This window comes from Podarcis melisellensis (genome assembly GCF_964234715.1).
Source record: "Podarcis melisellensis genome assembly, chromosome: 8".
NCBI classification, from domain to species: domain Eukaryota; kingdom Metazoa; phylum Chordata; class Lepidosauria; order Squamata; family Lacertidae; genus Podarcis; species Podarcis melisellensis.
The window spans coordinates 63367955-63395579 of record NC_138540.1 but is presented as its reverse complement, the minus strand read 5'-3'; the positions used below and the strand labels follow the sequence as shown (position 1 = coordinate 63395579).

Sequence of the window (27625 nt, the reverse complement as noted above, 5' to 3'; positions counted from 1 at the left end):
CTCAGGCTTAGGAATGCATGGACGTTGCTTTTTTAAAAAGCAAACCAAAGTAAAAGGCTGTTTCAAAACGACACCCTGACACTGTCTTCCCTTGTGCAGGCTTTTCAAAAGGTTTTTTTTTATTTTTCACCAGTGTGACAGCAGCTTGCGCGACAAGAATTGCAGAAGTTCCGTAGCCACAGGCTGAGGTGCGGAGCCGTTTCTGCTGGTTGAGGTAATAGTAAATGAAGAAGAAAAAGGCGACTAGACCAGAAAAACCAGTTCCTGACTTCTTGTGAGGAATGTCAGCAGGAAGTCCCTTATCAGGAAATATGCTTGGCTTGGCTTCAGACTGCTGGATGCCCTGATGCCTCTGGCATTTAAGCAAAGAAGACGTCTCCAACGAACCTCGATCGAGTCCATGTGCTGCAGTGGGGACAGCGTTACCATATTATCTCTTCAGCCTAGGCAGACAGGGTAGTCCAGGATCCTTCCCAAATTTATTCAGCCAGTGTTGAGGACAGCTAGCCCCATACCACGACTCTTTGTGCTGTGCTATTAATGAAGGAACTTCTCGTCTTCTGGGCCTTGTGCTCCCTAGTGGGTAAGTAGCCAGCCTTTGACTCCTCTTTATTAAAGCCTCTCTTCATGATCTCTGAATCTCTTTAAGCTGTAGCGAGAGTTTACCAAGCAGGCAAACGTGATCTCCGTGGTCGGTTCTTGCTCCCATTACCTTTGTTTCGAGCTTACGCCCTGGAGTGGCATTGTCAGAGCTTCACTTGTTTAGAAACAGCCTTCATCTATGGCAGCTGGGGCCAGTGGCAGACCTGGGGCCTCAAAATTCAGCAGCACCTTGTGTGACGCCAAAATTCAGCGCCCCCCCCCACCTCTTGCCTTCCATTATGCAGCATAGTTGCAGCATCTCCTGCTGTGCCCCCCACGCTCTGCGACCAAGCAAGTCGCACTCCCCTCTATCTGCCTCTGACTGGGGCTGCCTATCTTATTTCTCTCTCTCTCCTTTTATTTTCTTTGTTTCTATTGTCCTTTTCTCTTCTCTTCTATTCCTAATTTTATCTTATTATGGAAATTTTTAAAATATAAAAATCTTACTAATCTTAACTTTATAAGGGTTTTAAGGTGTGGTATGTACTAAGCCTAGGATTTCAGTCCTAAAGAGGAAAGTTTTCCTCTCAACAGATAGGTGGTCTTCAACCTACCTGGGGCGCTGGGGGGGGGAGCAAAACAGAAAGCTGAAATGAAATCAAAGTACCGGTATTTCTTAGGCCTTTTTGCTACACAGTGAAAGCAGGAGAGTCCAAAGCTGGGAGTTGCAAAGAGTTGTTTTTCCTTTACCCTCCATGGGAGGTTTTGCCCTTTGAATAGGGAGGGATGTAGGCTAGACTCTAATTCTCATCCTTACTGCAATTTGCTGCTTGTGAGACTCTGAGGGTGTACATAACACACTTTTAAAGCACACACACAACCAAGAATCCCGGTAATAGAAGCTGGACTTGTTGAGAGAGTGGGCTCCGAGGAGGTCCTCTTGCCCATGGGAACTGCATAATCTGGAGCCAACACCAGGGATGTTGAATTTGAATAAAATATTTGGGGTAAGCCCTGCCCCACATAATCCATCACAAGACGCACACCATTAGAATGGCAATGCCCATCAACTTTGGGGGCCCCAGACCCCTAGGAGTTGACTCCTACAGCCAACAACCAACACGGCAGTTTGCATCGCTGCCATGAGGCGAGGGTAATGAGGTAGGGGAAATCCCAGCTGCATATTTTTTACTTCTACAATTCTAAAAAAAACAATTGTAAACCTTTTAAACAATGTGGGTCTGTATTTCCTGATCACTGTTGCCAAAACACCGCTCAGCTGAGAATGCTTGACAGGTTTAAGGCAATAGCTGACTCCCCACCTGAAACCATTGTTTGTTTGTTTGTGGGGCGGAGAGCCCATTTCAGCCCAAGGCAGCCTTTTGAAGGACTACATGCAAATGGTGGGCGGGGCTAGAGGCAAAAGTGAGCGAAGCAATGAGTGTAAATGCTACCTTTGTACAGCGAGCTAGTTTCTACGCACATATCTCTCCCTATCCTCCACCTACTCCAAGGAAACTTTCCATTGAGGCAAAAACCCTCAAGGAGGGGGCAAAGCAAGGCCTGAGAGGGCCAGGTAAAGAGGCATGGAGTCCCCACTGGCCTGAGTTTTATTGCATTTCTACACCACCCTTCCACCTACAAAATCCCAGACCAATGTACAGCAATACTGCAACAAAAAGCAGCAAATAAAATTCTCTAAAATAGGGGTTCTCAAACTGAGGGGAATTTCATTCGGGTTCACATTCTGCATTTGCTCTGTGCTCCCACTGCTGGTTTGGGAAATGGGGAACACACGACTTTAGCCACAAACATTAAGGTCGGTAATAAATGTTATCATTATCCATATCTATCCTGTCATTTCTTATGAAATACTGTATGGGGAAAAATAGAGATGGGGGATAAATTTGATTCAGTTCACATTGATAGCTGATTCTATGAAATTTGCATTTTCCTAAAACAATATGAGAACTCAAACAGGGTAGTTCGTGGAAATTCGCAAATATCAGAATTTTGCAATACAGTTCTCCAACCACAGATGGTTTATAAAGATATATTAAGGGAAACTTTGCAAAAATATATATCAATATATTAGTTAAAATAATATACTAGATGCATTATATTGTGAGGAATATATTGTTGGTCAAAACTGCATGCAAAAATATATCTATTTGCAGAATTACAAACAAACATACTGGAGAATTTTCATGTGGATTTTTGACCAAAAAAATAATAATCCACCATTGTTGAAAAAATGTAGAGAACTGCATTTAAATTTTGAGAAATGAGAAACTGAGAGAGTCAAAATGGATTGATCCTTCCACCCCTTGTTTCAATGTGTCGTTGTCCCTACCACCACCATGTGCAACCAGCTTTAGTCTGAATTGAGAAAAAGAATGATCCTAGCTGCCTTTTAAGTACACCCTAAGTACAGAGACTGCACTTTCTATGGTTAACCTCTAATAATCTCCCCCCCCCCTTCATTGTAGGGAATTCGCTAGCAGAGAGATCACCAATCATCCAACAACCAATCTTTTCGTCCACAAACTTTGAAAATATCTTCACTTGGGAGAGCTGGGCGGAGCCACTTCCAGGCACGGTGTACGATGTGCAGTATAAGAAGTAAGAGGACTATTCCTTCTCCTTACTTGGTGTGACTGGTGACTGTTATTCTTTGAACCCACAGATATCTCAGATTGGGATAAAAATACTTTGCTGTGGGAATAGCATTATGTCAGGTCCAGCCCAAGACATTTTGCTGCCCGAGGCAACAGGCAAGATGATGTATCCTCCGCATTCTAGAAACAGAAGCCAATTGGACTTTTCAGTACTGTCAATGGGACACTGTCCTGTGCCACATTTGATGGCAGGAAGTACATATGGACAAACACAGCTCTGTCCTGTAAGAGAAGGGGACAGTTGGGGGGGGGCTTAGAAGGGAATACCCCAATATCTACCATATGGAACACTCCCAGTATCTACCACCTGAAATGATAAACTTATTCTGCCTAATGGTTGAGGTGGCTTTGGATACGGCCATATTTTGAGGCTGCTGTGTAGCTTTAGGTTCTCACTAAAGGGTGCTGGCAGTCCCAATTATTACATTTATAAGGAGCTCAGTGTGATCATCCTATCCATTTTATCTGCAAAATAAGCATGTTAGGCTGAAAGGCTGTAACTGGCCCAAGTTCACACAGAGAGCTTGATAACTGAGTCACTGGCGGAGGAAGAGGAGTGCGGGGGGAGCGCACCACCCCTGGCAGCACAATCCCAGCAGGACGCCATCGCGGCTGCCCTCCCTGCCCATGCTCTGCCACTGAACTGAGTATGGGTGTTGACCCCTGTCTCCAGCGCTCCAACCACTGCACCACACTGGTTGCCTTGTACCAGTATCGCAATGTGAATACTCCCAGGGCAAAGAATTCAGGTCACACCTAAGTGGCAGGGTGCAGAAGTAGTTTGGCCATTTGGAATGCAACTGGCAAATGAGAGGCAGCCTTGAGGAGCTGCAGTGCCACTGTAGATGTGGGAGGAACTGGTGCTGCTTGCAAGACTTGCTTGCTTCCCCTTGCTCAGGATGAGTGCGTGTAAACAAACATGGAAGTACACACATTCACCAACCTGTTTTCCATGGATTTATGCACAGTGTTTGGTGGTCCTGACAAAGGACTCAGCTACATTAGAGAAGCCTTTCGCAAACTTGGTAGCAGACAGTTGCAGTAAGTCTTGTCATCTTTCCGTTCTGTCAACCCATGAAATTGCTGGCAGAAAGTCTGGAGGAGGAGTTGGGTTATTCCTCTAATCCTGCTGTTGCTGCTTTGCTAAAGCTGCAATCCAAATCCTAATAACACAGAAGTAAACACTGAACCCAGTAGGACTTAATTATAAGCAGACATGATTAGGATTGCACTGTAGGGTGGTGACTTTTTTAAAAAAACTCCTCACCTGAAACCTTGTTTGCTGACAAAGGCTTTTGGAAAGTTGGGAGGAGGTTATGGTCAGTGCATCTCCTGCCTATAGGGACACCTGGTCTCCTCTTAACTGCAGCTTTGTTTTGCTCTCAGGGGCTTTTAGAAAGTTGGGAGGAGGAGGAATTCGATTCAGTTCTCATTTTAAAGTGAAACTACCCGTTTTGCACTTTCAAAAAACAATATGAGAACCAAAACCCATCCACCCATCCACTGAAATCCGTATTTCTCCCAATTTTGCAACCATGTTTCACAAAAATGCATTATGTTAGGGGAAAGAGTGCATAAAAACACACACATATACGGTATATATGAAAATAGCATATAAATGTGTGTTATATTGGGGGAAATGGCTTACAGAAATGAGTCCGTTAATTAAAACTGCACACAAACATGTTTGTTGGGAGCAATTTGCACTAAAATCCTGACAACTTTTCATGGCGAAAAATTGTAAACCGCTGCAGCAATGTAGAGAACTGAAACAAAGACTGGGAAAATTAGAAACTGAGTTCCCTCCCTCCATCCCTACCATCAGGTCAAATATGGCGGGCAAGGTATACTACATGGCAACTTAGTGTCAGCGTATCCAGCATTGTCCCCTCCAGATATTGCAGCCAGCATGCCCAATAGCCAGGGATAATGAGAGTTGTAATCCAAAGAATCTGTTGGCTGCCTCTTGCCTTAGTGAAACACCCACCCCTTTGCCCAGGCCTTGTAAAGAAATGCACTTGGTGCCATCAATGCATTGTTTTCAATGTGCACTCTACACAAGACTCTCTACACTGTGCACTCTACACAAGACAAACCACTCTACTCTGGCCTTCTGACATATATATATTTTAGGACCTACTCATTTTCCCTTTCTATTTTTCCATATACTTTTCTGGCATTTTCTTCGATGTAAATACTTTAATGTCATTGTTTTTTTTTTATTTTTGTGCTGCTGGAACCCAGCCTGGGACTCTGCAGCAAAGGGCAGCAAAGAAATTGGATAGCTGAATAACTAAAATGGTGACAAGCTGGCACCCCAAGAGAGAGAGCCTTCTCTGTTCTACATATTTTGCATGCCTCATTCAAGGGAGGCATATGAGAGGAGCCACTCCTCCTGCGCCAAGGATGATGAAACAAACAAAATGATGGGCTATTATGATGGGTGGAGGCTGTCTGGAAGGAGGGCCTGCATAGAGGTGCCATTTGCCCTATTTTGTATTCTTGCATTGCACCCCATCCATGAGATTCCTACTGACAAAGGCCACCAGCTACAGAGTGGTGGCGAAGTATGCTCTTCTTCCTCACATTATTGTCATTATTTATTCAGTTTATGGCCAACGCTTCCTCCCAAAGGAGCCCAGGGCAACAATGGATGGCAACCAGCCATCTGAAAGTAAGGCAGTGGCTCAATGCATGAAGAAACAGGTACAATCCCTGACATCTCCAGACTGCGCCTAAAGAGACCTCAGTCTGAAATCCAGGAGAGCTGATGCCAATGAGTGTAGGCGAGACTGAACTAGATGGACCCAAGGTCTGATTCAGTGTAACATGACACCCTCTGCTCTTTTCATCCAGTGCTTTACCAACTGCACTGACTCCCGGTGCAGTACAAGGTGCTGGTTTTGACCTTTGAAGCCCTCTGCAGCCTAGGACCCATGTACCTATGGGAGCGCCTCTCCTGGTATTCCCTGCGAAGGACCTTAAGGTCCACAAATGACAACATTTTGGAGATCCCAGGTCACAAGGCGATTAGATTGGTCTCAACTAGGGCCAGGGCCTTTTCAGTACTGGCCCCGACTTGGTGGAACGCTCTGTCACAAGAGACTAGGGCCCTGTGGGACTTGACATCTTTCCGCAGGGCCTGCAAGACAGAGCTGTTCTGCCTGGCCTTTGGTTTGGACTCAGTCTGACCCTTATGTTTCCCTCCCCTTATGGTTTTGACTTATGGGCTACTTTTAAAATGAGGCTGCATTTTACATTGCATTTTAACCTGTATTTTAAACTGGTCCCCCCCCATTACATTTTTACTGCAATTTTACTGGTGTTAGCCGCCCTGAGCCCGACTCTGGCCGGGGAGGGCAGGGTATAAATAAAAGTTATTATTAGTAGTAGTAGTATTTTCCACTTACACAGGAAAAAGTAATAGAGTCTTTTTAAGGACACCATTGGGCTGAGGGTGAAACCTGCCTTCTGACCTTAGTGGCCCACATTGTGTGATATGATCTGCACTAACTCCATCCACTGTGTCCCAGGTGGCAGCCTGTTTGACCCCTAAAGTATCTGTCATATGCCACCTTAGAATAATTTAAAAAGGAAGCATTTTAAAAGCAAAATTGTCCGAGAGATTGGAGGTGGGAGCTGCCTTGGTGATGTTAAAGGCACTGGCCAATCGGTGCTGTGCAGTGCTCAGTTCTGCTGCTTGCCGAACCAAACAGGTTCCTGAACTCAACCCTGGAGTGAATGCAGGGCTGAATGCAGAGAACTCACTTCCAAATAGGCCCAACTGCTCTAAAACCCTCACATTTTATTTGTCTTAAGCTGGAATCCCGGCAACAATAGCACAGTCAGCCAAGCGGCTGGTAGCGTCGCAGCTTGCAACACACTGCTCCGTGGCATATCCAGGCACGTGTCTCTTTTTCACTGATGTCTATCTCAGACCTGAATTGCCTTCCCTGTGGTTTAACAGTGACGTGTGCTGTCTATGCCACTGCCTGCTGTTCTCCACCCACACATTGCCTAAAACAGATGGGGAACAGTGGTTGTGGGGGAAGGGTTGTAACTCAGAGCTAGAGCATCTGCTTTGCATGCAGAAGGTCCCAGGTTCAATCCCCGGTGGCATCTTCAGGTGAGGCTGGGAAAAACACTAGCCTGAAATCTTGGAGAGCTATTGCCAGTCAGCTTGGATAATAGAAGAGTTTGGATTTGATATATCGCTTTATCACTACCCTAAGGAGTCTCAAAGTGGCTAACATTCTCCTTTCCCTTCCTCCCGCACAACAAACACTCTGTGAGGTGAGTGGGGCTGAGAGACTTCACCAAGGGCACCCAGCAGCTGCATGTGGAGGAGCGGGGAATCGAACCCTGTTCACCAGATAACGAGTCTACCACTCTTAACCACTACACCACACTGGCTCTCTCTGGATAATACAGAGCTAAATGGGCTTTTGGCCTGACTCAGCTACCTTTGTTCATAGGTATGGGGATGCATGGCAGAACAAAAGCGAGTGCCAAAACATCACACGCCGCTCCTGCAATCTCACGCTTGAAACGGAAAACTTCACCGAGTGCTACTACGCCAGAGTGAGAGCCACCGTTCTTAACTGTTGCGTCTCCGAATGGGCCGAGTCCTCAAGATTCTATCCCCGGGAAAACAGTAAGTGGCTAATATTGTAAACCGGGTTGGGGAACTTCTGGCCAAGCCGTCAAATGTCTACCAAAGCACCTGATCCTCACAATTCTCTCCAAACCACACACCCTCTCCTTGAGTTGCCTTGAGTTCTACTTTAGTGGAAAAGTGGGACACATTGTTAAAAAGTAAACAAGAAAATAAACGTCAACAGTTTGTAGGATGTCTCGCCACTGTGGCACTTATGATGGGGTAAGATGCATTTGTAGAAATTCTCCCTTCCATACAGTAGTTGAAAGCTGCAGGAGTAAGGTAAACATGTTCCCCAAAGACAGGCCTCGTGTTTCTTTAAGAAAGCTGCCTCATTCAGCAGGTGCAGCTATTGTAGGTTGTGTGGATGTTGCTGAACTACAGTTCTCATCTCCTGTGGCCATTGGCCATGCTTGCTGAGGCTGATGGGAGTTGTAGTTCAGCAACAACTGGAGGGCCAAAGGTTCTGCACTCCTGTGCTTTGGTCCTCTTCGCACTGCTCTGACACTCATCGCTTTCCCCAAAGAATCTGAGAACTGTAGTTCCCAACACCTTTAACAAACTGCAGTTCCCAGGATTCCTGGGGGAGAAGACAAGAGTGTTTACTCTTGGGTTGGTTGGGGAATTGCTTAGGGGGTGTTGTTGCTGTTATTGATATTAATTTTTAATTTATTTTATCTTAAGTTTATTTTAGATCTTACTATGATTTATGTGTATTTTTTTCAATTTGGTTGTGTATTTTTTGATGTTTTCTTTATGGCTGCTTTTGTTGTGCTGTAATTATGTATTTTTTCATGTTGTAACTGCCTTGATCATGGTTTGAACTGTGGAAAGGTGGCATACAAATAAAATTATATATATACGTATGAATGTTTTAATTACATGGTGTAGACATCATGTGAGGGCCAAGGGTGCTAACAATGAGAAGTCAGTATTGAAGAAACTGAGCCAATTCTTTTTAAATGCCTCAGTTATCCACTTCTCAAAACTACTATCACTAAACTCTTCAGTCTTAAACAAATCCCTTTTGCTTTCTCACTCTTGCTCTCTCTCTCTCTCCAAGCCATTATTGGGAGTCCTGATGTGAAATACACACCCAGTGTTAATTCAATAAAGTTCTATGTACAACCTCCTGCTACCCCTCTGAGAGACAAGGATAACCAGATCCTGACCGTCGTAGACATTTTCAGTCAAATTGGAACGACCTTTGAATACGAATTAACAATACATTGCCAAAAGACAAAGCAGGAGGTAAGGGGGGGGGGGAAACAGGTGTATGAGAGAAAATGGTAACTTTGGGGGAAAGTACCCAATTCTTATTTCTTTGTTGTCTGTCTCAAGAGACAATGGAATGCACTTCTGGGGGTGAAGTCAAACTGCTGGGTTAGCAACACCAAAGTGACCTCCCCAGGGTACAAGCCTGAGCAGTGTGCCCAGATGACAAAGTGTAGTCCAAAGAAAAGCAGAGCAATATGTTTGACCCTAGCTTGTCTGCAGGAGTTGCTGGAGTGTACAAGGTGCCATCCGACTGTCTTAGGGACTCCACTCTGGATTTGTGTAGGGTTCCCTCCTTGGCCTTTTCTTCTCCCAAAGATATCCTGCAAGGCAGCAGAGGTTTAGGGTCAGAGTTTTCCTGAGAGCCAGTGTGGTGCAGTGGTTAAGAGCGGTAGTCTCGTAATCTGGTGGATCGGGTTCGCGTCTCCGCTCCTCCACATGCAGCTGCTGGGTGACCTTGGGCCAGTCACACTTCTCTGAAGTCTCTCAGCCTCACTCACCTCACAAAGTGTTTGTTGTGGGGGAGGAAGGAAAAGGAGAATGTTAGCTGCTTTGAGACTCCTTAAAGGGAGTGAAAGGCGGGATATCAAATCCAAACTCTTCCTTCTTCTAGATGGGCTACCTTCCTACTGCATATTTCTTGAGGGTCAGTGGAGTGTTATTCCATACAGATTAAGGATGGGAAATAAATTCAATTCAGTCCTCATTTAAAGACAAACCTACTTCATTCACATTTTCCAAAATAATATGCAAACCAAAACACAGCCACCCTTCAATATTTGCACTTCTCCGAATGTTGCAATGCAGTTCTCCAGCCGTGTGATTTGTCAAAAAATGCACATATGCACATATTGAAGTGGGCATAAAAATACATATATTGGTGAAAATAACATACAAACGTGCATTATGTTAGGGGAAATTGTTTTGCCAAAATGTGTGGATTAGGCAAAATGCATATAACGATGTGTGGATTTGGAGTAATTTGCACTGAAACATTTGTGAATTTTCAAAGGGCATTTTTTGAAGAATTTCAAACTTATGTGGAAACATGGAAAACTGAACTTCAGATTGGAGAAATGAGAAACTGAGGGTAACCAAAAGTTTCAGCTTCAGTCTTTAGCTCTCTCTGTGTTGTTATACATATTCATGCAGAAACACCCTTGTTTTATGAAGTGTCAGGACTAAGTTTCATGTTATGCTCAGTTCACAGCATGCAGCTACATCCTCTGTTTTTCCTGAGTGAATCAGTGGTACAAGGATCCCTGACGGTCTGGAGAGGGCAGGTTTACCCCCAGATGCCACCAGGAGTGGAAATCAGGGGATTGAAAACAGAAGACACAACTATATACTACACATTAAGCATAACATACAGTTTGGCCCTTAGTGGAGCTTTGAAAGTAGATAACACAAAGTACCACTTTCCCTACTTAAAATACAAATCTCTCTCTCAATCTCTCTTTCTCTCTAGTGGGTCAAAGTCAACAACAACAATGAATTTGAAATCTCTGACTTGTATCCTAACACCGAATACAATGGAACAATACACATAAGATATTCAGACAAAATCAGCAAGCCTTATGTTTTTCGGGCAAAAACTTTATCAGGTGAGACATTGTTATGAAATGCTGCCGGATCTTAAATACTGAAAACATTAGAGATGAAGCAGTCACCACAGGGAATTTTCCCATTGTGAACCTAGTGGCACAACTTGCATCACAAATGAATGTACCAGTCCCCAGTCTTGCCTGCCACAAATGAGTCTATGGAGCTCTTTGTCCTCCCCTCCCCATCTCAGTGTATTTATTTATTTTACACAGGTACATATATATTTCCATGAATGTGAGTTAAGCCCTTATCTTAACAACAAGAAAGCCACAAATATTTTGCAAACAATGAAACACTGCTTGAAGGATTTGGAATGGGTTGGTGATGTCGCAAGCGCTAACCAAGAGGCATTAACCAAGAGGCACCCTTCACAGCAGGGTGACTAAATTACACCGGGCTGAAATCCTGCAGGAGACAAACCCTGTTCCACCACAAGAAACGGGGGACACCAGGAGCAGGAAGCAGATTCCATCTCACAAATGTTGAGACCTGTTATATGCCCTCATATAAACAAAGAGTTATCCTTCATTCCTATGGGAAAGTGTTACACTTGTGGACACCACTGTAAAACTGCCCACCCCCCATTCCTGCCCCTGGTGCTCCAGGTGTGTACAAAGGCCCTCTGGGCATCTTTGCCATTCATAGACTTTCTTTCTGCTCTCCACAATAAGGGCATTTTGCTAGTTCAAAAAGTAAAGGGCCACATAGCTCAGTAGTAGAGCACCTTCTTTGAATGCAGAAGTTCTCATGTTTCACCCTCAGCATCTCCTAGTAAGGCTGTGAAAGACCCCGGTCCGAATCTCTGGAGAGGTGCTACCAGCCAGTGTAGACAATACTAAGATAGATGGACCAATGTTCTGACTAAGGCAGCTTCCTTTGTCCCTATGGAGATTCATCACTTCCCTTTACTTCGGCTGGAAAGATGATGATCCTTTATAAAAGCTCAGACCAGTCCTATGAACTCTTGAGCCAGAATGAGTAGACGATGCATGCCATCTGTTCCTGCCCTCTCAACTCTCCTGGTCTTGCTATCTTTAACGGTTTGTTTTCTCTCTCCAGATACCACCTGGTTTGCATATTTGTTCGCGGTAGCTCTGTTTGCGGCATTGTTGATCTTTGGAACAATATATTACTTCATTTACAAGTATATTAAACAGCACACCGCACAGCAACCCACATCTTTGGTATGTACTGTACCTCCCCCCCCCCTTTATGGAAGGTTGTTGGATTTTTTATTAATGAGCCTGGGCTTTTAATTGCTGGGCATTGTTCATACATAAAAAGAGTAGCGCCTGAAGGGCAAGGAGAAGGCTGTAGCCCCCACCCAGGAATGCTGGAGAAATTGCTGCACTGCCTGGGTTCCTAATAGTTTGATTTCTCTTTTAGGAATTTCTTTGCAAGTGGAGAGACTTGGTGGAATGGTTACTCTTGTAAACAAAACATGGCAGTTCTTGTTGTTTACTAACCAGGAGTTCCCATATTTTGGCTTGGCTTAGTAGCCACCTGTGATTTTTGTGGTCGCTATTAATTTCTCTCAACCCCTCAAGCTCTTTGGCTTACACAGAGAACTCAGGAGGAGAGATGGGATCCTTTTGCAGTGGGCTTTGGATAAAATAGAAGCAGTGCTTTCTACAAAGCCCATTATGAAAAGGGATAAGAACCCTCTCTCCCCTCCCCTAAATTCATGGAAGGTTCCCTGAGGGCAAAGTTGATTCTCACCCTGAAGTGAAAAATCTTTTCCTCTTAGAGGAAGGAGCATAGCTTAGTGGTCGAACCTCTGCTTTGCGTGCAGAAGATGCCAGGTTCAATCCCTGGCTTTTCCGGGTAGCAGTGGGAAGGACCCCTGCCTGAAATCCTGTTAAACTGCTGCCCTTCCCTGTAGCCTGTCACATTTGACCTCAGGCCCAGGTGCCAACTGTGGCCCTCAGGTCCTCTCAGTCTGGCCCTCAAAACTCTTCACAGGCCACAACCCCTCTGAGCAGGCCACAGCCCTCACTCAACCTGCTTCACACACTCCTTGAATGTTTTTGCCCGGCTGGGATGTGACCTTGAACTCTGGTAATGTCTTGTGCCTGTCTGGATGGAAGTTAAAGAGGAGTGTGTGAGTGTCTGTAGAAACTAGTATACAAAAGTGAAATTTACATTCATTGCTCCACCCACTTTTGCCTCTGATCCTGCCCACCATTGGCATGTGGCCCTTGGAAGCTTGCCCAGAAGAGAATGTGGCCCTCAGGCTGATAGAGGTTCCCCTTACCCCTGCTGTAGTCAATACTGACCTAGATGAACCTATGGCGTCCTGACTTGGTATAAGGCAACTTCCTGTGTTCCATGCTGGCCCCACAGCAGAGAGTGAACTTGATTGCTTAATGGTGGGGACTTCCTGCTTCACCACTCGGTCCTTCCGCCACTCTACTTCATTATCTTTCTAGCTGCCTACATTTATGCTGATGCTTATCTCTAAATTTAATCCTTTTTCCTTGATAGGATTTCAAGGATATTTTACGCTCCCAACCTCTCGTGCCCAGAGTGGAAAATATTCTGAACCCCTATGAATCGTGCAAGCCTGTCCAACTTACTATAGAGAAGCACCAGGCACAGATCACCCAACATCAAGGAGTATTCAGCATGACCGAAACAGCTTACCAGAAACAGGCCAACGCACCACTGTTCCAGACCATTGGTCAGCATGTAGGTTATACACCACAAATGGCCAAGAACAACCCGCCATGCACACAAGGTCCTTCGCCTTTAACATATGGAGTGTGTTTTGAAGGCACCAGCTCCACCAAAGCGAATTCTTCATCAAATCAAGTGAGGAAGCTCAATTCTTTAGCTGAGGGCTCCTTGAGCAGTGAGCATTATAAAGCACAGCCGCCAGAACAGATCAAAAGAGAATTGCGGGGAAACAAGCCCCAACAGATGCCGGTCCCTGTGTTGGGAGATGCAGAGCGAACTCAATGTCTGCTGCTTCAGGAAGACATGCAAGATATGCCACAGTTGCTTCCACCCCTTCTGGAAGAGAGAGTACCTGCCACAAGAGGCAACAAGACAGGGAGCTACAGAGAGCAGCCTGCAGAATTGCAACCATCTGCGGTGGAATTCAACCAAACCAATCTTCTGTCAAGCGTGCCACCATCCTTGTTTTCACATCGCACCTGCAGCAGCCTCATTCAAGATCAGAACCCTGGGCAGTGGGTGGCCTGGGATTTGACAGCCTGGACGAATCCCCAGCATCAGCCTTTGGGACTTCCTGTATCGGACTGCATAACTCAAGAGATCAAGGGGTTGGAAAACAAGCCTGGGTTCCTTGGTACAAACCCAGATCCCTTAGACTCTGCCCACAGCAATGGGCTCTTCACAAGCCTGTTCAGAGACTTGGAGCTGAAGGTGCAGTGGGATCAAGCGTCTGAGGAATAATGGTTAACGCATCCAGCAACTGAGGAATGGAGCGAGGGGAGGCGATAACACAAGGGAGGTGGAAATGCCTCCCTCCAAAACAGAGTTGAAAGGAAATGTCTTTTCCCAGCTGTTCCTGAATCCTCTTTGTGAATCATACTTCAGCCCATTGAAGAAAAACTAAATGTGGTTGATAGGTACCCTGCCAACTGGGTGGGTACTGCTGGGTGGGTACTTTCCAGGTGATTCTGTTCCTCACACATTGCTGGTTAGCTTGCACAAGGAATCCTGACAGTGCTGGTCCTATCTTGTGGCAGATACCCAAACTTGAGTGGCCGGCTGATCGAGTGTGGGAGGAAACACACAGATTGGCCTGCCTTTGTGCTAATTGCAGTTTTGTCTGCAAGTCGGGAGGCGACACTTTACAAGGCCTGGCAATAAGAATGACCACCTGCTCATGTCAGCAGAAGAAGCTGCCACTGTTGAGCAGGAACCACCAGTGTGGCGCCCATGGAAAACAGGGTGCCTGCGAGTTCCTCCTATGGTACCCATGAAATTTCTCAGTAAATTTCCACCAAACAAATCCGCAGTGCTTGCAAGAGACTGCTTGTTCTTCTTGCTCTGTTCCTGTTTGCACTGACTTGGCCTCTTCTACATTGCACACCACCCTTAAATATGCTCACATTTCATTGGATGCCAGGGCTGGACACCTTCCTGCCCTCCCATTCTGAACAGAAGATTGCTGCAAAGAGCTTCTCTCTGTGAGCAAGCATGGCAGTGGCTGATGTAGGTACCTTTTTTCTCATGGATGACAGGACTGTTGATGGGGTGAATGCCTCCACCATTTTGTGGACCCATCTCTTTTTCTGCTCTTTTAGATGTAAGCCATTTTGTGGCCTGCCACATAACCATGGCAGCCATTTTCTGACTGGTGTCTGTTTCCTCAAAATTCCACATTTGCTCACTGGCTCCTAAAAGTTGGCCGCTCCTGAGTTAAAGGGACAGGAACAGAAGCAACAGAGACATTGGTGACTCTTCCCCAGTTCTGTCTTACATGGGGGGCGCGGGAGAAGTATGTACTATCTTTGTACTTTACTAATAAATATTTTTATTATTAGTCTGACTTATTTTCAGTCTACAGAGAGCTAAGAATTGCATTTATAGTTCAAAATAGCCTATACCCTTTGAGGAGTTGTCTGTGTTCCAAACTTCACAGTTAACTTGATCCTGCAAAATGCACTGAACCAAAAACCAAGTCCAAACACAACGGAATGTAAGGAAAGCTTTATTAATAAATTGCCTGAGGCAATGATTCCATAATTCCATGGAAGGGTGTATACACTCAGATGATTAATTTTCTGGAGCCAAGTATAAAAACATTAAAAGAGCTCTGAAAGGAAGGAAGAATTACAGCCAACTAAGTTCTACTCAGGGCAGACCCATTTAAATCGCTCACCCTAAATTAGCCACGTCCATTAATTTTAATGGATCTACCCTGAGTATTGCTAACAATAGATGTAGCACAAGGTAATTTTAAGTTGTTTTGGTATTTTAACTTTTGTATGTTTTAAAATGGGGTTGTAAGTATTTCTTGATTTTACTGTTCTGTCTTTTGTAAACCACTTTGAGAATTTTATTTTTACAATCAAGCAGTGTATAAATTTTTATGAAATAAAAAGTAAATAAAATACATCAACATTGTCACAGGATGGAATGGGTCTACTTTTCTGACATTGCTCTGATGTCAGAGAGGAAAATCCTCTTTGTCATTTTGGGAGCATCATGAAGCATCTGACAGCAGAGCTGCAACATCCCTGGGGCTCCAAATGCCCCCGTTTCAGAAACAGGGAGAGAATTTGAACGTGTGCTTCAGAGCTTGCCTAAATCTTCCCTTCCCTTTTACCTCTCATTGTTTCCAATGGACAATAAAACATGCAAAGAAAAAAGCACACCCCACCACTTTTGTTTTAACTAGCAAACAGACGAAGCAATGCAAAAGAGTTCTTTCATCCTCACTTCCACCTCAAGCCGAGTAGGGTGTAGGCTGCGGCTGACTTGGGTGGTACGGTGCCCTGAGCAGTACAAAATCCCCACCCACCACAATATTTATTATTTTCACAATAATTCCTTTCAGTACAGTTGCTTTTTAATGGATCTTCTCAGGAGGTATCCATATAAATATAGTTTTTAAAAATATTATTATTATTACTATTATTTTGCGCCCCCTTGGCTTGGCGCCCTCTGCAGGGGAACTGGCCACACAGCTCTAAATCTGGCGCTAGCACAATGGAACCTCAGTTTTAGAACATCTCTATTGGCGAATGTTTCGGCTTCCAAATACCGAAAAGCCGTAAGTAACTGCTTCAGTTTTCGAATGATTTTTTGGAAGCCGAACGTGCCACGCGGCTTCCATTTTGAGTTTCCCTATTGTACTGAGGCTTCCGCTTTCAGTTTTCGGTTTTCGAACATTTCAGAAGTCGAACGGTCTTCCAGAACTGATTACGTTCAAAAACCCGAGGTTCCACTTTATAGAATAAGGTGGTAAAACTGCCTTTCTGTTTCACCATCCTTTGATTTTCCCAACAAAAGCACAACCCTTTTGCTCACTCTGGGTGAACACCTGGAACCCCCTGGAATCTTCTTACTGCTCAGCAGAGATTGGGGTGGGGTTGGGTGGCATGCAACCTTTCCAACACTCTTATCTTGCCAACATCTAAAGCATATTTGGCGGAAACTCAAAAGTAGCTGCAGCGGGAGATAATTGCTACCATTCACATTTAAATCTTAATCTTAATTTCAATTTGCATGGTACCTCTGGTTACAAACTTAATTCGTTCTGGAGGTCCGTTCTTAACCTGAAACCGTTCTTAACCTGAGGTACCACTTTAGTTAATGGGGCCTGCTGCTGCCGCCACAGGACGCTGTGGGTTAAACCACAGAGCCTAGGACTTGCCGATCAGAAGGTCGGCGGTTCCAATCCCCGCGACGGGGTGAGCTCCTGTTGCTCAGTCCCTGCTCCTGCCAACCTAGCAGTTCGAAAGCATGTCAAAGTGCAAGTAGATAAATAGGTACTGCTCCTGCGGGAAGGTAAACGGCGTTTCCGTGCGCTGCTCTGGTTTGCCAGAAGTGGCTTAGTCATGCTGGCCACATAACCCGGAAGCTGTATGCCGGCTCCCTCGGCCAATAAAGCGAGATGAGTACCGCAACCCCAGAGTCGGTGTCCCTTTACCTTTATCTTTACTGGTGCCGCACCACCACCACAGGATTTCTGTTCTCATCCTGGGGCAAAGTTCTTAACCTGAGGTACTACTGCCGGGTTAGTGGAGTCTGTAACCCAAAGTGTTTGTAACCCGAGGTACCACTGTATAGGAAGAAAAATGCCAACATCCTTTGAAATTTTACAGTAGTGGCAGACTGTAAAATTTCACTGAAGCCCTGTGAGACACCAAAATCCGCCACTCCCTCTCCCCCCTCACCTTCCTACAGCGCCTAATAAGCTCTTCACCACTTGCACTCCCCTTTGTTTGGAGTGCGGTTCTCCAGCCAAGAATTTGTAAGAAAATGCATAAACTAGGGTAAAATATGTGTATAAACACATAGAAATGACAGAAAAATGCATTATCTTAGGGGGAATTTGCACTAAAATGCAGGTGAATTTTCAGGAGGACTAAAACAACAACAACAACCACAACAACACACTCTCATGTGAAAAATGTGCAGAACTGAACTAAAATTGGACAGATGAGAAACCAAAATGGCCAACTTCATCCATCCCTGTTCAAGAGAACTGGAACTCTTTGCTAGGAAGTCCATATGGTGACCGGGACGCAGGTGGCGCTGTGGGTTAAAGCCTCAGCGCCTAGGACTTGCCGATCGAAAGGTCGGCGGTTCGAATCCCTGCGGCGGGGTGCGCTCCCACTGCTCGGTCCCAGCGCCTGCCAACCTAGCAGTTCGAAAGCACCTCCGGGTGCAAGTAGATAAATAGGGACCGCTTACCAGCGGGAAGGTAAACGGCGTTTCCGTGTGCGGCTCTGGCTCGCCAGATGCAGCTTTGTCACGCTGGCCACGTGACCCGGAAGTGTCTCTGGACAGCGCTGGCCCCTGGCCTCTTAAGTGAGATGGGCACACAACCTCAGAGTCTGTCAAGACTGGTCCGTACGGGCAGGGGTACCTTTACCTTTACCTTTTACCATATGGTGACCTGGCAGCAGGTAAATGGGTTTTTTTTTCAGACAGAACTTTGCCCTGATAAGTTGATTTGTCTGTGGCTGGTATGTTGCAATTCGTTCATCTGGCTGCTGTCCTTATTGATTTTAGCCACATGTTTCATCTGCCGTTTTTGTTCCTTTTTCATTACTGTTTTGCTTTTGGGGTCCAAATTTCACAACAAACATCGAATAAATCAATATTTATGTACAGTTTTCCTGTGAGTTAAGGAGAGCTATGAAAATGAACATTCTGGAAGTGGTTCAAAAAGTCTCTTCAGTAGGCAGGAAGACCTTCTCAGCTTGCTGGAGCATGCTTTAACATCTACGAGATACAAAGATAGGAACCGTCCTAGAGGTTATAAAACATGCCCCATTAAGTATGAGTCAGATATTGCACCTCATATGGGGCCACTCCCAAATGAAAGAACATCACGTCACTAACATGCCTTAAAGCAGGGGTTGTCAAATGTTTGGGGCCCATGGGTACGTTTGCAAACTGGAGGAACACAAGCTGCAATTATACTTGAAACAAGCCTTAACCAAAGTAGAACACTTCTTCCAAGCCTAGTTTCAGCTAGGGAGGGTGGGGAACAGGACCCTACAGAGAAGGCCTCTGTTGGCAACTTATGACCTAAAGCAGTGTGTGAAAATAAGCACATTTAATGCACATGGCTTCGCCACAAATAATCTTTGCAACTGATTACCAGTCTCAGGACTACAATTCACAAAAACCTTAACAAAACTACAGTTCCTTTCCTTCCTTCCTTCCTTCCTTCCTTCCTTCCTTCCTTCCTTCCTGCCTTCCTTCAAGTCGTCATGTGCTTTAAAAGTGTGTTAAGTACACTTTAGATATACAGTGGTACCTTGGGTTAAGTACTTAATTCGTTCCAGAGGTCCGTTCTTAACCTGAAACTGTTCTTAAGCACCACTTTAGCTAATGGGGCCTCCTGCTGCTGCTGCGCCACAGGAGCATGATTTCTGTTCTCATCCTGAAGCAAAGTTCTTAACCCGAGGTACTATTTCTGGGTTAGCAAAGTATGTAACCTGAAGCGTATGTAACCTGAAGTGTATGTAACCCGAGGTACCACTGTATGGGTATGGCTCAACCCCAACGGGCATATAAACACATATATTAGTGAAAGTAACATACCAAAACACATTACATTGGGGGAAATTGCTTGCACAAATGTAAGCCCTGGTCAAAACTACACACAAAAATGTGCTTATTTGATTAAATTTGCGCAAAAATGTTGATGAATTTCCACGAGGACTCTTTAAAAAAAATCACAAACATGTGGGAATGTAGAGAACTGACTGGAAAAATGAGAAAGTGGGAGAAACTGAAATCCAGACATCCCTCGTCAAGAGAGAGGCTGAGTGGTTGTGACCCTAAAGGAAGGGGCATGCGCCACCGTCTGAAGCTTGGGGAAACGTTTAGTGGGATCATCATCAGTCCATTTCCTCCTTCCCTGACCCTGGGCAAGCAGCTGCAGATGTTGCTGACAGCCCAGCCGGCCACCTGTTGGTTTCCATGCAAGGAGGGGGCTTTAAAGGGTGCAGGCTGCCCTGCCAGGGGCCGCGTTCCAAGCTCTTGATGTGGGATGCTTTTCTGAGCAATAGCCCGGGGATCCCATGTCAGCAGCATGCCAGGTGATGCCACTCAGCCAGTGATTAAATGCCACGGCGGAGCCTGTTTCTGCTCGCTTTTTAAAAAGGAAACCTCACGCACAGAACCATCAATGGGGACACCACTGGACCAAAAGGGGAAGGCCTTCCATTTGAAGGAGTCATACAGAATGACCTTTGAATTAGGTTATTATCAGGGACTCCAGCAAACCTTTGTTTGTTTGTTTGTTTGTTTGTTTGTTTGTTTGTTTGTTTGTTTCAACCCAGGCCACCCTCCAGAATTATGAAAGGCGAAGGCTGTCCTTTTTTCTTTGTTTTCTTATAAATTTGCAGGCCTTGAGTCTCTACAGCTGACACCATGTCATGGATAAGGAGTCTTTGGCCCTCCAGATGTTATGGACCACAACTCCCATCAGCCCTTCTCTTAGAATCATAAAATCATAGAGTTGAAAAAAATCCTGAAAGGGCAACCAGTCCAACCACATGGTCGGCAATCCAGACTCCTCTTAAAAAACCTCTACAGTGGTACCTCGGGTTATAGACACTTCAGGTTACAGACTCCGCTAACCCAGAAATAGTGCTTCAGGTTAAGAACTTGTCTTCAGGATGAGAACAGAAATTGTGCTCCAGCGGAGCGCAGCAGCAGGAGGCCCCATTAGATAAAGTGGTGCTTCAGGTTAAGAACAGTTTCAGGTTAAGTACAGACCTCCAGAACGAATTAAGTACTTAACCCGAGGTACCACTGTAATGAAGGTCCACAACCTTCCGGGGCAGGTCCAGTCATTCGGATATTTAAAGAAGGACAACAGGAAACTCCTGACTCCCCCCAGATACAACGAGGTCCAGCGCAATCTATTTATTTATTTAACAAAATGAATATGCCACCTGATTGTAGTAAAGCATTGAAATAATCAATGAAAACAGTTTCAGACATTTAAAGATAAATGCCCTGTTCTCAGAGTCAGGGCAAGCTGGCCCATGAGGCGAGGTGAAGCAGTCACTTCAGGCAGCAGATCTGGGCCTAAGGAGTGTGCCACTCGCTGCCAGTGCCACATCCTTGCCCCGGCTTCCACGGGCACACCCTGCCACTGTGGCTGGTGCCCCCTACTGCCTCCTCTGCCACAGGCATGCCCCGCAAACACCATGGCCACTGTTTCTGCCACAAGTGCACTCCACTCCACCATGGCCCTATCGTGGGTGTGTCCACAGTTCTCAACTGCAACCAAGGAGGAGAAGGAGGCAGCAAAATGTCCCAGCCGGGCCCTGCTCACCGTGGTCAGCAAGGTGCCTGTGGGAATCCTGCAAGGAAGATTCAAGCACAAAAATGTTCTCCTCTCCTGCAGTTTCCAGCACCTGGTACTCAGAGGCATATTGTGTCCAATAGTCAATAAAACCTTACAGGAAGATTTAAAAGAACTATTGGAAAGACTATTCAAGGCAGCAGAGATATGAGATGATCAGAGCCTCCCTGAACTTGAAGCATGGGAAGTCCCAACAAAAAAAATTATAATTTAGGCAGAATATTTGGACTATTTGATATGTATTTGTATAATTTGGAACATTAAATGTGATTTGATTGGATTGTTAAAATGGAAAACTTAATAAAAATGATTTAATAAAAAAAAGTCAGTAAAACCCTGCTTTGCACAAAAGCGTTGTGCAAGCGATCAGGATGAATGTTCAATAAACAGGTAATCTGGAGGAGCCCTGCTCTCTCTCCCCCCCCCCTCCCTCTCACCCCGCCTCTCTCACACACAGTGCACAAATCCACAGATTTGTTCATTGGCTAAAATTTGTGCAAATAAATCTTTCTGGGAGCCCAAACAGAAGAAATCCATAGATTCTGGGCCTGGAAATCAGCCTGCAGCTTTTCTTCCTTGTTCTGCTTTGACAATGGCCATGAATACTTCTGACCTAGAAAAATGATCTTGCTTTGCCTGTGCAGAGAGCTGTTTGGGGATCATAAATCCTAGATAGTTCTCTCCATTGTCATTGAAATGACATGAGATAATGCTATATTTAAGGCTGCAAGGGTGGGCAGTTTACCCTTGGACACATTCTTCCCGGGACAGTCATTCTTAATGCCATCAAGCAGGGGGAAGGCATCCTTCCTTTTGTCCTTTATCTCTCTTCTTCAAGACTAGCACCCTTGCCAACCTGCTCTCTGATTTTTCTCTACACTGGGATAGCAAAGGCAAGATTTAGAAGATTCCCCAACTTCAGGGAAGGTACGTGATTCCTGCCACCTGCCCCAAACTTGTATCTTGCTTTAAAGATTGCTTGTGATTCTTGTCGTATGAAAGACTAGCTGATTTTCATTGTTGCTGCTATTCTTACATTTTGTTTCACAGGAATTCTTTTGCTCGGTTTTAAATTTAATATAATTTTAATTTAGCCTGGAAGGGAAATGCAGTTCCTCCGTGCCCTGTTCTTGAACTAAAAGGAATGCTCTGCTCTTTTATTTAGCTCAGATCTCTTTGTTTATTGCTATTTATCATTTCTGGCATACTTCACACATCCTATATTAAAACCACCCTGTGAAGCAGCGGGGTGTTATGGACATAGGGATACATCACCAATCCTAGTTTTACAATCCTAGTTTGCAGAGTATGTGCCAACTCTAATTTGCTGATCAGATTAAAGGGCACACTATGGTTTCCTGCAACTAGGAATTAGAGGTTCCTAGTCTTGATTGGCAAGAGAGGGCAGGAACAATGTGGATGAATGCATAAGATTACGCACCAGAGTCAGCCAATGTGGTGCACTAACAAAAGCTAGGACAAGGACTCCTGCTAGAAGAATGGGGCTGTCCTCCCACTCGGCTTTCCCCACCCCAAATCTGCCCTGGATGGTGAGAACCACCAAAACAGTATGTGGAGAGGAGAAATGCTTGCGCTGATGGAAAGACCATATTAGCACGTAGTTGAATCGCGCCCCAAGACTATTCACTCGCAAGATACTAAACCATAGCTGCCCAAAATGGCTGAACCACTTCTGCGGCTTCCCAGAGGCTCCAACAAGTGTCATGGACAAAGAGTGTTTCCATGGGCATTCCCATCTCAAAACCCATTAAATTTCCTAACTTCACCACCTTGTCTCTGCTCACTTGCCTCCAAGGAGAGCAAACCCCCAACTTGAGTGTATAACCAAAGTATTTATCGAAAGGGAATGACTGGAGGAAAATCGAAGCAGCTACTCCACTTCAGGGTCTGCACATCTGTTCGCTTGCACTCATACCCTCCAACATTTTGGGAGAACACAGTGGAACACCTTCCCTCCCACCCATCTTCCTGCTCCTCCCCATCTGCCCAAACTCCATGCTTCTTCTCCCGCCTGATTTTTGCACTCTTTCTGGCGTCCACCTGCCTGATCTTCACGCTGCTTCTCCCCACCCCCCATCACCCGCCCATCTCTCATTACTCCAAAACCTCAGCCAGGACCCAGTGTTCTCATTTATTTCTCAGTATGACGGTACAATATACGAACAATGGTCCACAGCAGGTAACCACCAACCTTCAGGGTTGCTGCACCCCACCCGCCCCACCGTTCCATCTTTAATGCCTCTAACTCAACGGCAACAGCAATGTTTCAAGTGGCCACGGCTAAGGTCAGCAACACCCACCCACTGTATGGGTAGCCAATGAAAAGAAGAGTTCGCTCTGACTGAGCACCAGCTTCTGCCAATGGCGACGCAAAAGGAGAGTGGTGGTGCTAATGAAGATGTAGGGGGCTTGAAAAAAAATCTAATGGAGGCAAAGGTAAGAGAGCATCTTTCAGCTCTGTTTTTTTGGTGCTGTGCTCTGGTGTCAGCCAAATGACTCGCACCACAGCGCAGAACCAAAAACTACACATCCAGGATTGGGATCAGGAGTCAGGAAGGCTTCTGTTAATCCAGGATGTCCTGCTTAAAACGGGACAGTTGCGTAGTATGCGCTAAGCAATTGTGTGCTTAGCATTGTGTGCCAATACGGACAAAGGAGGCATTTAAAAGAAAACTTAATGAATATGCCCTTTCTGAAATAATAGGGAAAATGAAACACAGCCATCCCTTCTCCAAATTTTCCAGTGCAGTGCTCCAGCCAAGTAATGTGTACAAAAATGTAAGTACTTGGGTAAGGTGTGCATAGAAATCAGGAGCAGCACATCCCATTGCACTGCTTGTGCCACCCTGCCCTGCCTCTGCCACCTTGGGGGCTTCCATGGCTTGAGATGGTGGCCTCACCCATCCTAATGACTGGGCAGGCCCTGATAGAAATGCATATATTGGTGAAAATAGGATGCATAAAAGATTCCGTTAGTGGGGAAATTCTTTGCAAAAATGTATTAGGAGAAATTTGCACTAAAATGCTGGTGGCTTTTCATGGTGACTTCTAAAATAAAGAATGCATACTGTTGATGAAACGTGAAGGACTGAACTTAAGACTGGGGGGAGGGGGGAGAAACAAAAATGGTCAGACCCTTGTCATCCCTCTCCACACAGAATTAACCTCTCCCGTATTGATTTATTTACGGGGTGACCCTCATTACAAATCAGTGGAGCATACTGCATGTTCTCATCTCCTGAACTTCTTGTTAAATCATCTAGCAATGTATACCAGAGTACAGCAAATCCTTCAAGACGAAGGCATTTATTTCTGAGTATGTCAAGAGGACTTGCTCATGAGTATATTGCTGGAGTCCCAGAAATGGCACCATCGAATGCCCTCCCACTTGGTGCCTGGCAACAGCCTCTCCCCTTCCAGTTTTTAAAATTGAAAGGGGTGTTGACTCTTTACTGATGGCTGTTTAGGGAAGTGCCTGATATGGGGCGGGGGCGGGGGTGTCTGTTGCCTGCTTCTTTGGTCTGTGTTTTGTTTTGGTCGGTGCATAGGTGATTGCCTGTTTCGTGGGCAGCAGCAGTCTTTCTTTAGTTCAAATGAATTTTGTGGAGCCCGCAATAGTTCCTTAGATTGCCACTTGGCCCCTAAAAATCAGGGACTTCTAGTACTATATATTTAAAGCCGCATCATATCACTTTAAACCTTTGTGATTTCCCCCAAAGAATTCTGGTTACTATAGTTTATTAACGTAAGAATGCAAAGAGCAACTAAGTGGATCAGTCCAATGGCCTATCTAGTCCAGTATCCTATTCTCATAGGTGACTCTGGGATTAGCCATAACGAGACTTATGAGGAGGCCCCTGGTCTCCTCACAAAGCTATTATTCTCAGAGTGGTTTAACAGTTAATGCATACACTTTTGCTATTGCTATCTAATAACAACAGGTGTGTGTGTGTGTGTTTTCCCTCAGTAGCAGGAAAAATATACCATGTGTCCACATTGTGTCCACATTGCACTCTCTTTTCGCAGAAGTCATTTTGAAGGTACCTGCAAATTTTATCCCGTAACTTTCTTTCTAGGAGGGCAAGAGACTGATGTCTTTTTTAAAATGAAAGCTCAGAGTCTGGGGAACTTGCCCAGCAGCAGCTCCAGTGTAATCCTTCAAGGGCATTCGGTTGGTGACCTCAGTGCTAGGTGTTACAGATATCAGGTTACACACCTGGGATTCTGGACTAAAGAAGCAATGACCTCATTTTTAATAATGTAAAGTCTAAATAATGTCTTAATAAAGTCTATAATGTAATACTAAAGAATACTAATTTATTTATATCCATTTCGCAGCTGCTAAGTGTTATTTTCATCCCGAATTTAAGGCAATTGTCTTTCCACTTGCTGCAGTTCTTATGCTTCCTCTTGCCTGAGCTCTGTTGATGCAAGAGTGATGGGAACACATGCACAGTTAAGTCTGAGTGTTTTGTGTTCACTGCAACAGTTTAACACATGGGCTATTTTAAAACCCGTTACTTGCATTCAAGCGTAAACAGTTTATTAAAAGTATTAGCCTCAGATGTTCTAATTAAAACAGAAAATGCATCTTCCAAACAGAACTTGAGACACACTATAAAACCACCATGCCAAAGACAAAAAAACCTATTTAAATCCAGTGAGTTAAATGGGAGTTTCATTTTACAGATTTGGAGACTGTGTTATCTAACAAGTATTTTGAGTAATTTCTGAGATAATTCACCTGAATAATTTATCTTGGTTTTAACATATCTAGGTGGGGCTTATTGTCTGTTTGGTTGCAAGTTGCTTTGGGTTATCCTGGGCAAGAGAAAGCAAATAACCAATTAACTAACTGAATGAATGAATGGGTGAATTAGTGTGTGTCTTCTTCAACAGGGATGGGTAAATTCGTCCATTTTCAGTTCTCCCGGTTTCTCATTTTTTCCCAAGCAAGTTCTTTACATTTTCCACATCATTTTCCATCTACTTTTCTCATAAAATTACACCAGCATTTTAGTCTGAATTTTTCCATACATACAAATGTCTCTATGCAATTTTGCATTTTTGTCTGTTATTTTCATGAACATTTGATGTTATTGTTTCTGACAGGAATTCCCTCCCACCCCATAAGGGTCCATCATGGAAATCCGAAGCTTTTCCCACAGCAGGGAAGAGGAGCAAAAGGAGGAGAGGCACAGAAATCTACAAATGAGCTCTAGAACAAGGAAGGCAAAGTTCAGGACCAGGTTAGCCAAGGAATGAATGAAATGACAAAACCCAGTGTTATATATATATAGTTTGTGTGTGTGTGTGTGTGTGTGTGTGTGCTCGCGCGCTTACAATGAATACCAGAATTTCAAATAATGTAAACCTTTTGTGATAAATTTTGTGAGTTCACGAAAACCAAGAGCGAAGCTTTGGAAGATTCACAAAACTCATTAGGGATTGCTAGCATTCCCATGAGAATGCCACTACAGTTTGGATATTCAGCATATCATATGAGCAGAGTTGCCATTTGTAATGCCAGGAATCTGAATTTAAGATTGGACAAATGGGAAACAGGGAGAAACTGAAATTGACAGATTCACCCATCCCTAACTGAGTATAGTGCTGTTGTGTTTAGAAACAGGCTGGGGGTTTTTGGCACCTCTAGTCCATGTGAAACATTTTTGTTTTTGAACTTGTCCCGTTACATATCATCTCCCTTGCTGCACCTTGTAGTACTTCTTTGGTATTCATGAAATCTTTCATTTCTATCTGCTTTCTCAACCTTGGGGGCAACAGTGAAGAAGAAGAGGGCTTCACGCGTCTGGATTTGTCCATAGCATCTGCACTTGCATTGACATCGGAAAAATCATGGTAGGTCCAGTAGCTTTAGAGCAAACTTTTCCAAAATTCTAAAGCATAATGAGTTCAGTTAGGGTCAGTTATCTTAGTGATGGAACTGTGTACATTTGCATAAAATCTGTCTGCTGTGTGAATGTGAACTGATATCACCAGCAAACCTTTGGACGCATTAATTTTCTGGAGCCATACCTGCAAGCATAAGGAGATAGTCATGCGATGCCCTCCAGATGTGATTCAGCTCCAAAAATCCCTGGTTATTGGCCATGCTGACTAATGTGCATTGAGAGTCCAAATGTATCTGGAGGGTACCATATTGGCTGCCTGCCATCTAGAGCTCTGCTCATAGGTTATGAACATAAGAAGAGCCTACTGGATCATTCCAATGGCCCATTTAGTCCAGCCTCCTGTTCTCACAGCGGCTAACCA

General features: G+C 44.7%; 2 protein-coding genes and 1 long non-coding RNA gene across 3 annotated transcripts in view; 2 read left to right on the top strand and 1 right to left on the bottom strand.

Moving 5' to 3' along the window:
• LOC309375662 overlaps window positions 1-27625 on the bottom strand; it is a 43030-nt gene that overhangs the window by 11347 nt on the left and 4058 nt on the right. The gene's annotated exons all lie outside the window — the stretch shown is intronic.
• Window positions 283-15897, top strand: IL22RA1 (interleukin 22 receptor subunit alpha 1). The gene is made up of 7 exons (XM_081921244.1): window positions 283-583; window positions 3072-3204; window positions 7736-7914; window positions 8981-9168; window positions 10661-10796; window positions 11857-11981; window positions 13282-15897. The coding sequence occupies exons 1-7, from the start codon at window positions 541-543 to the stop codon at window positions 14212-14214; spliced, it is 1737 nt and encodes a 578-aa protein (XP_081777370.1). The 5' UTR covers window positions 283-540; the 3' UTR covers window positions 14215-15897.
• The window catches only part of MYOM3 (myomesin 3), a 45592-nt gene continuing 40070 nt past the window's right edge, over window positions 22104-27625 (top strand). The window contains exons 1-3 of the mRNA XM_081921424.1: window positions 22104-22255; window positions 26462-26598; window positions 27137-27211. Of these exons, the coding sequence (XP_081777550.1) occupies window positions 26492-26598; window positions 27137-27211 (182 nt within the window). The 5' untranslated portion in view covers window positions 22104-22255; window positions 26462-26491. The remainder of the gene's footprint in view (window positions 22256-26461; window positions 26599-27136; window positions 27212-27625) is intronic.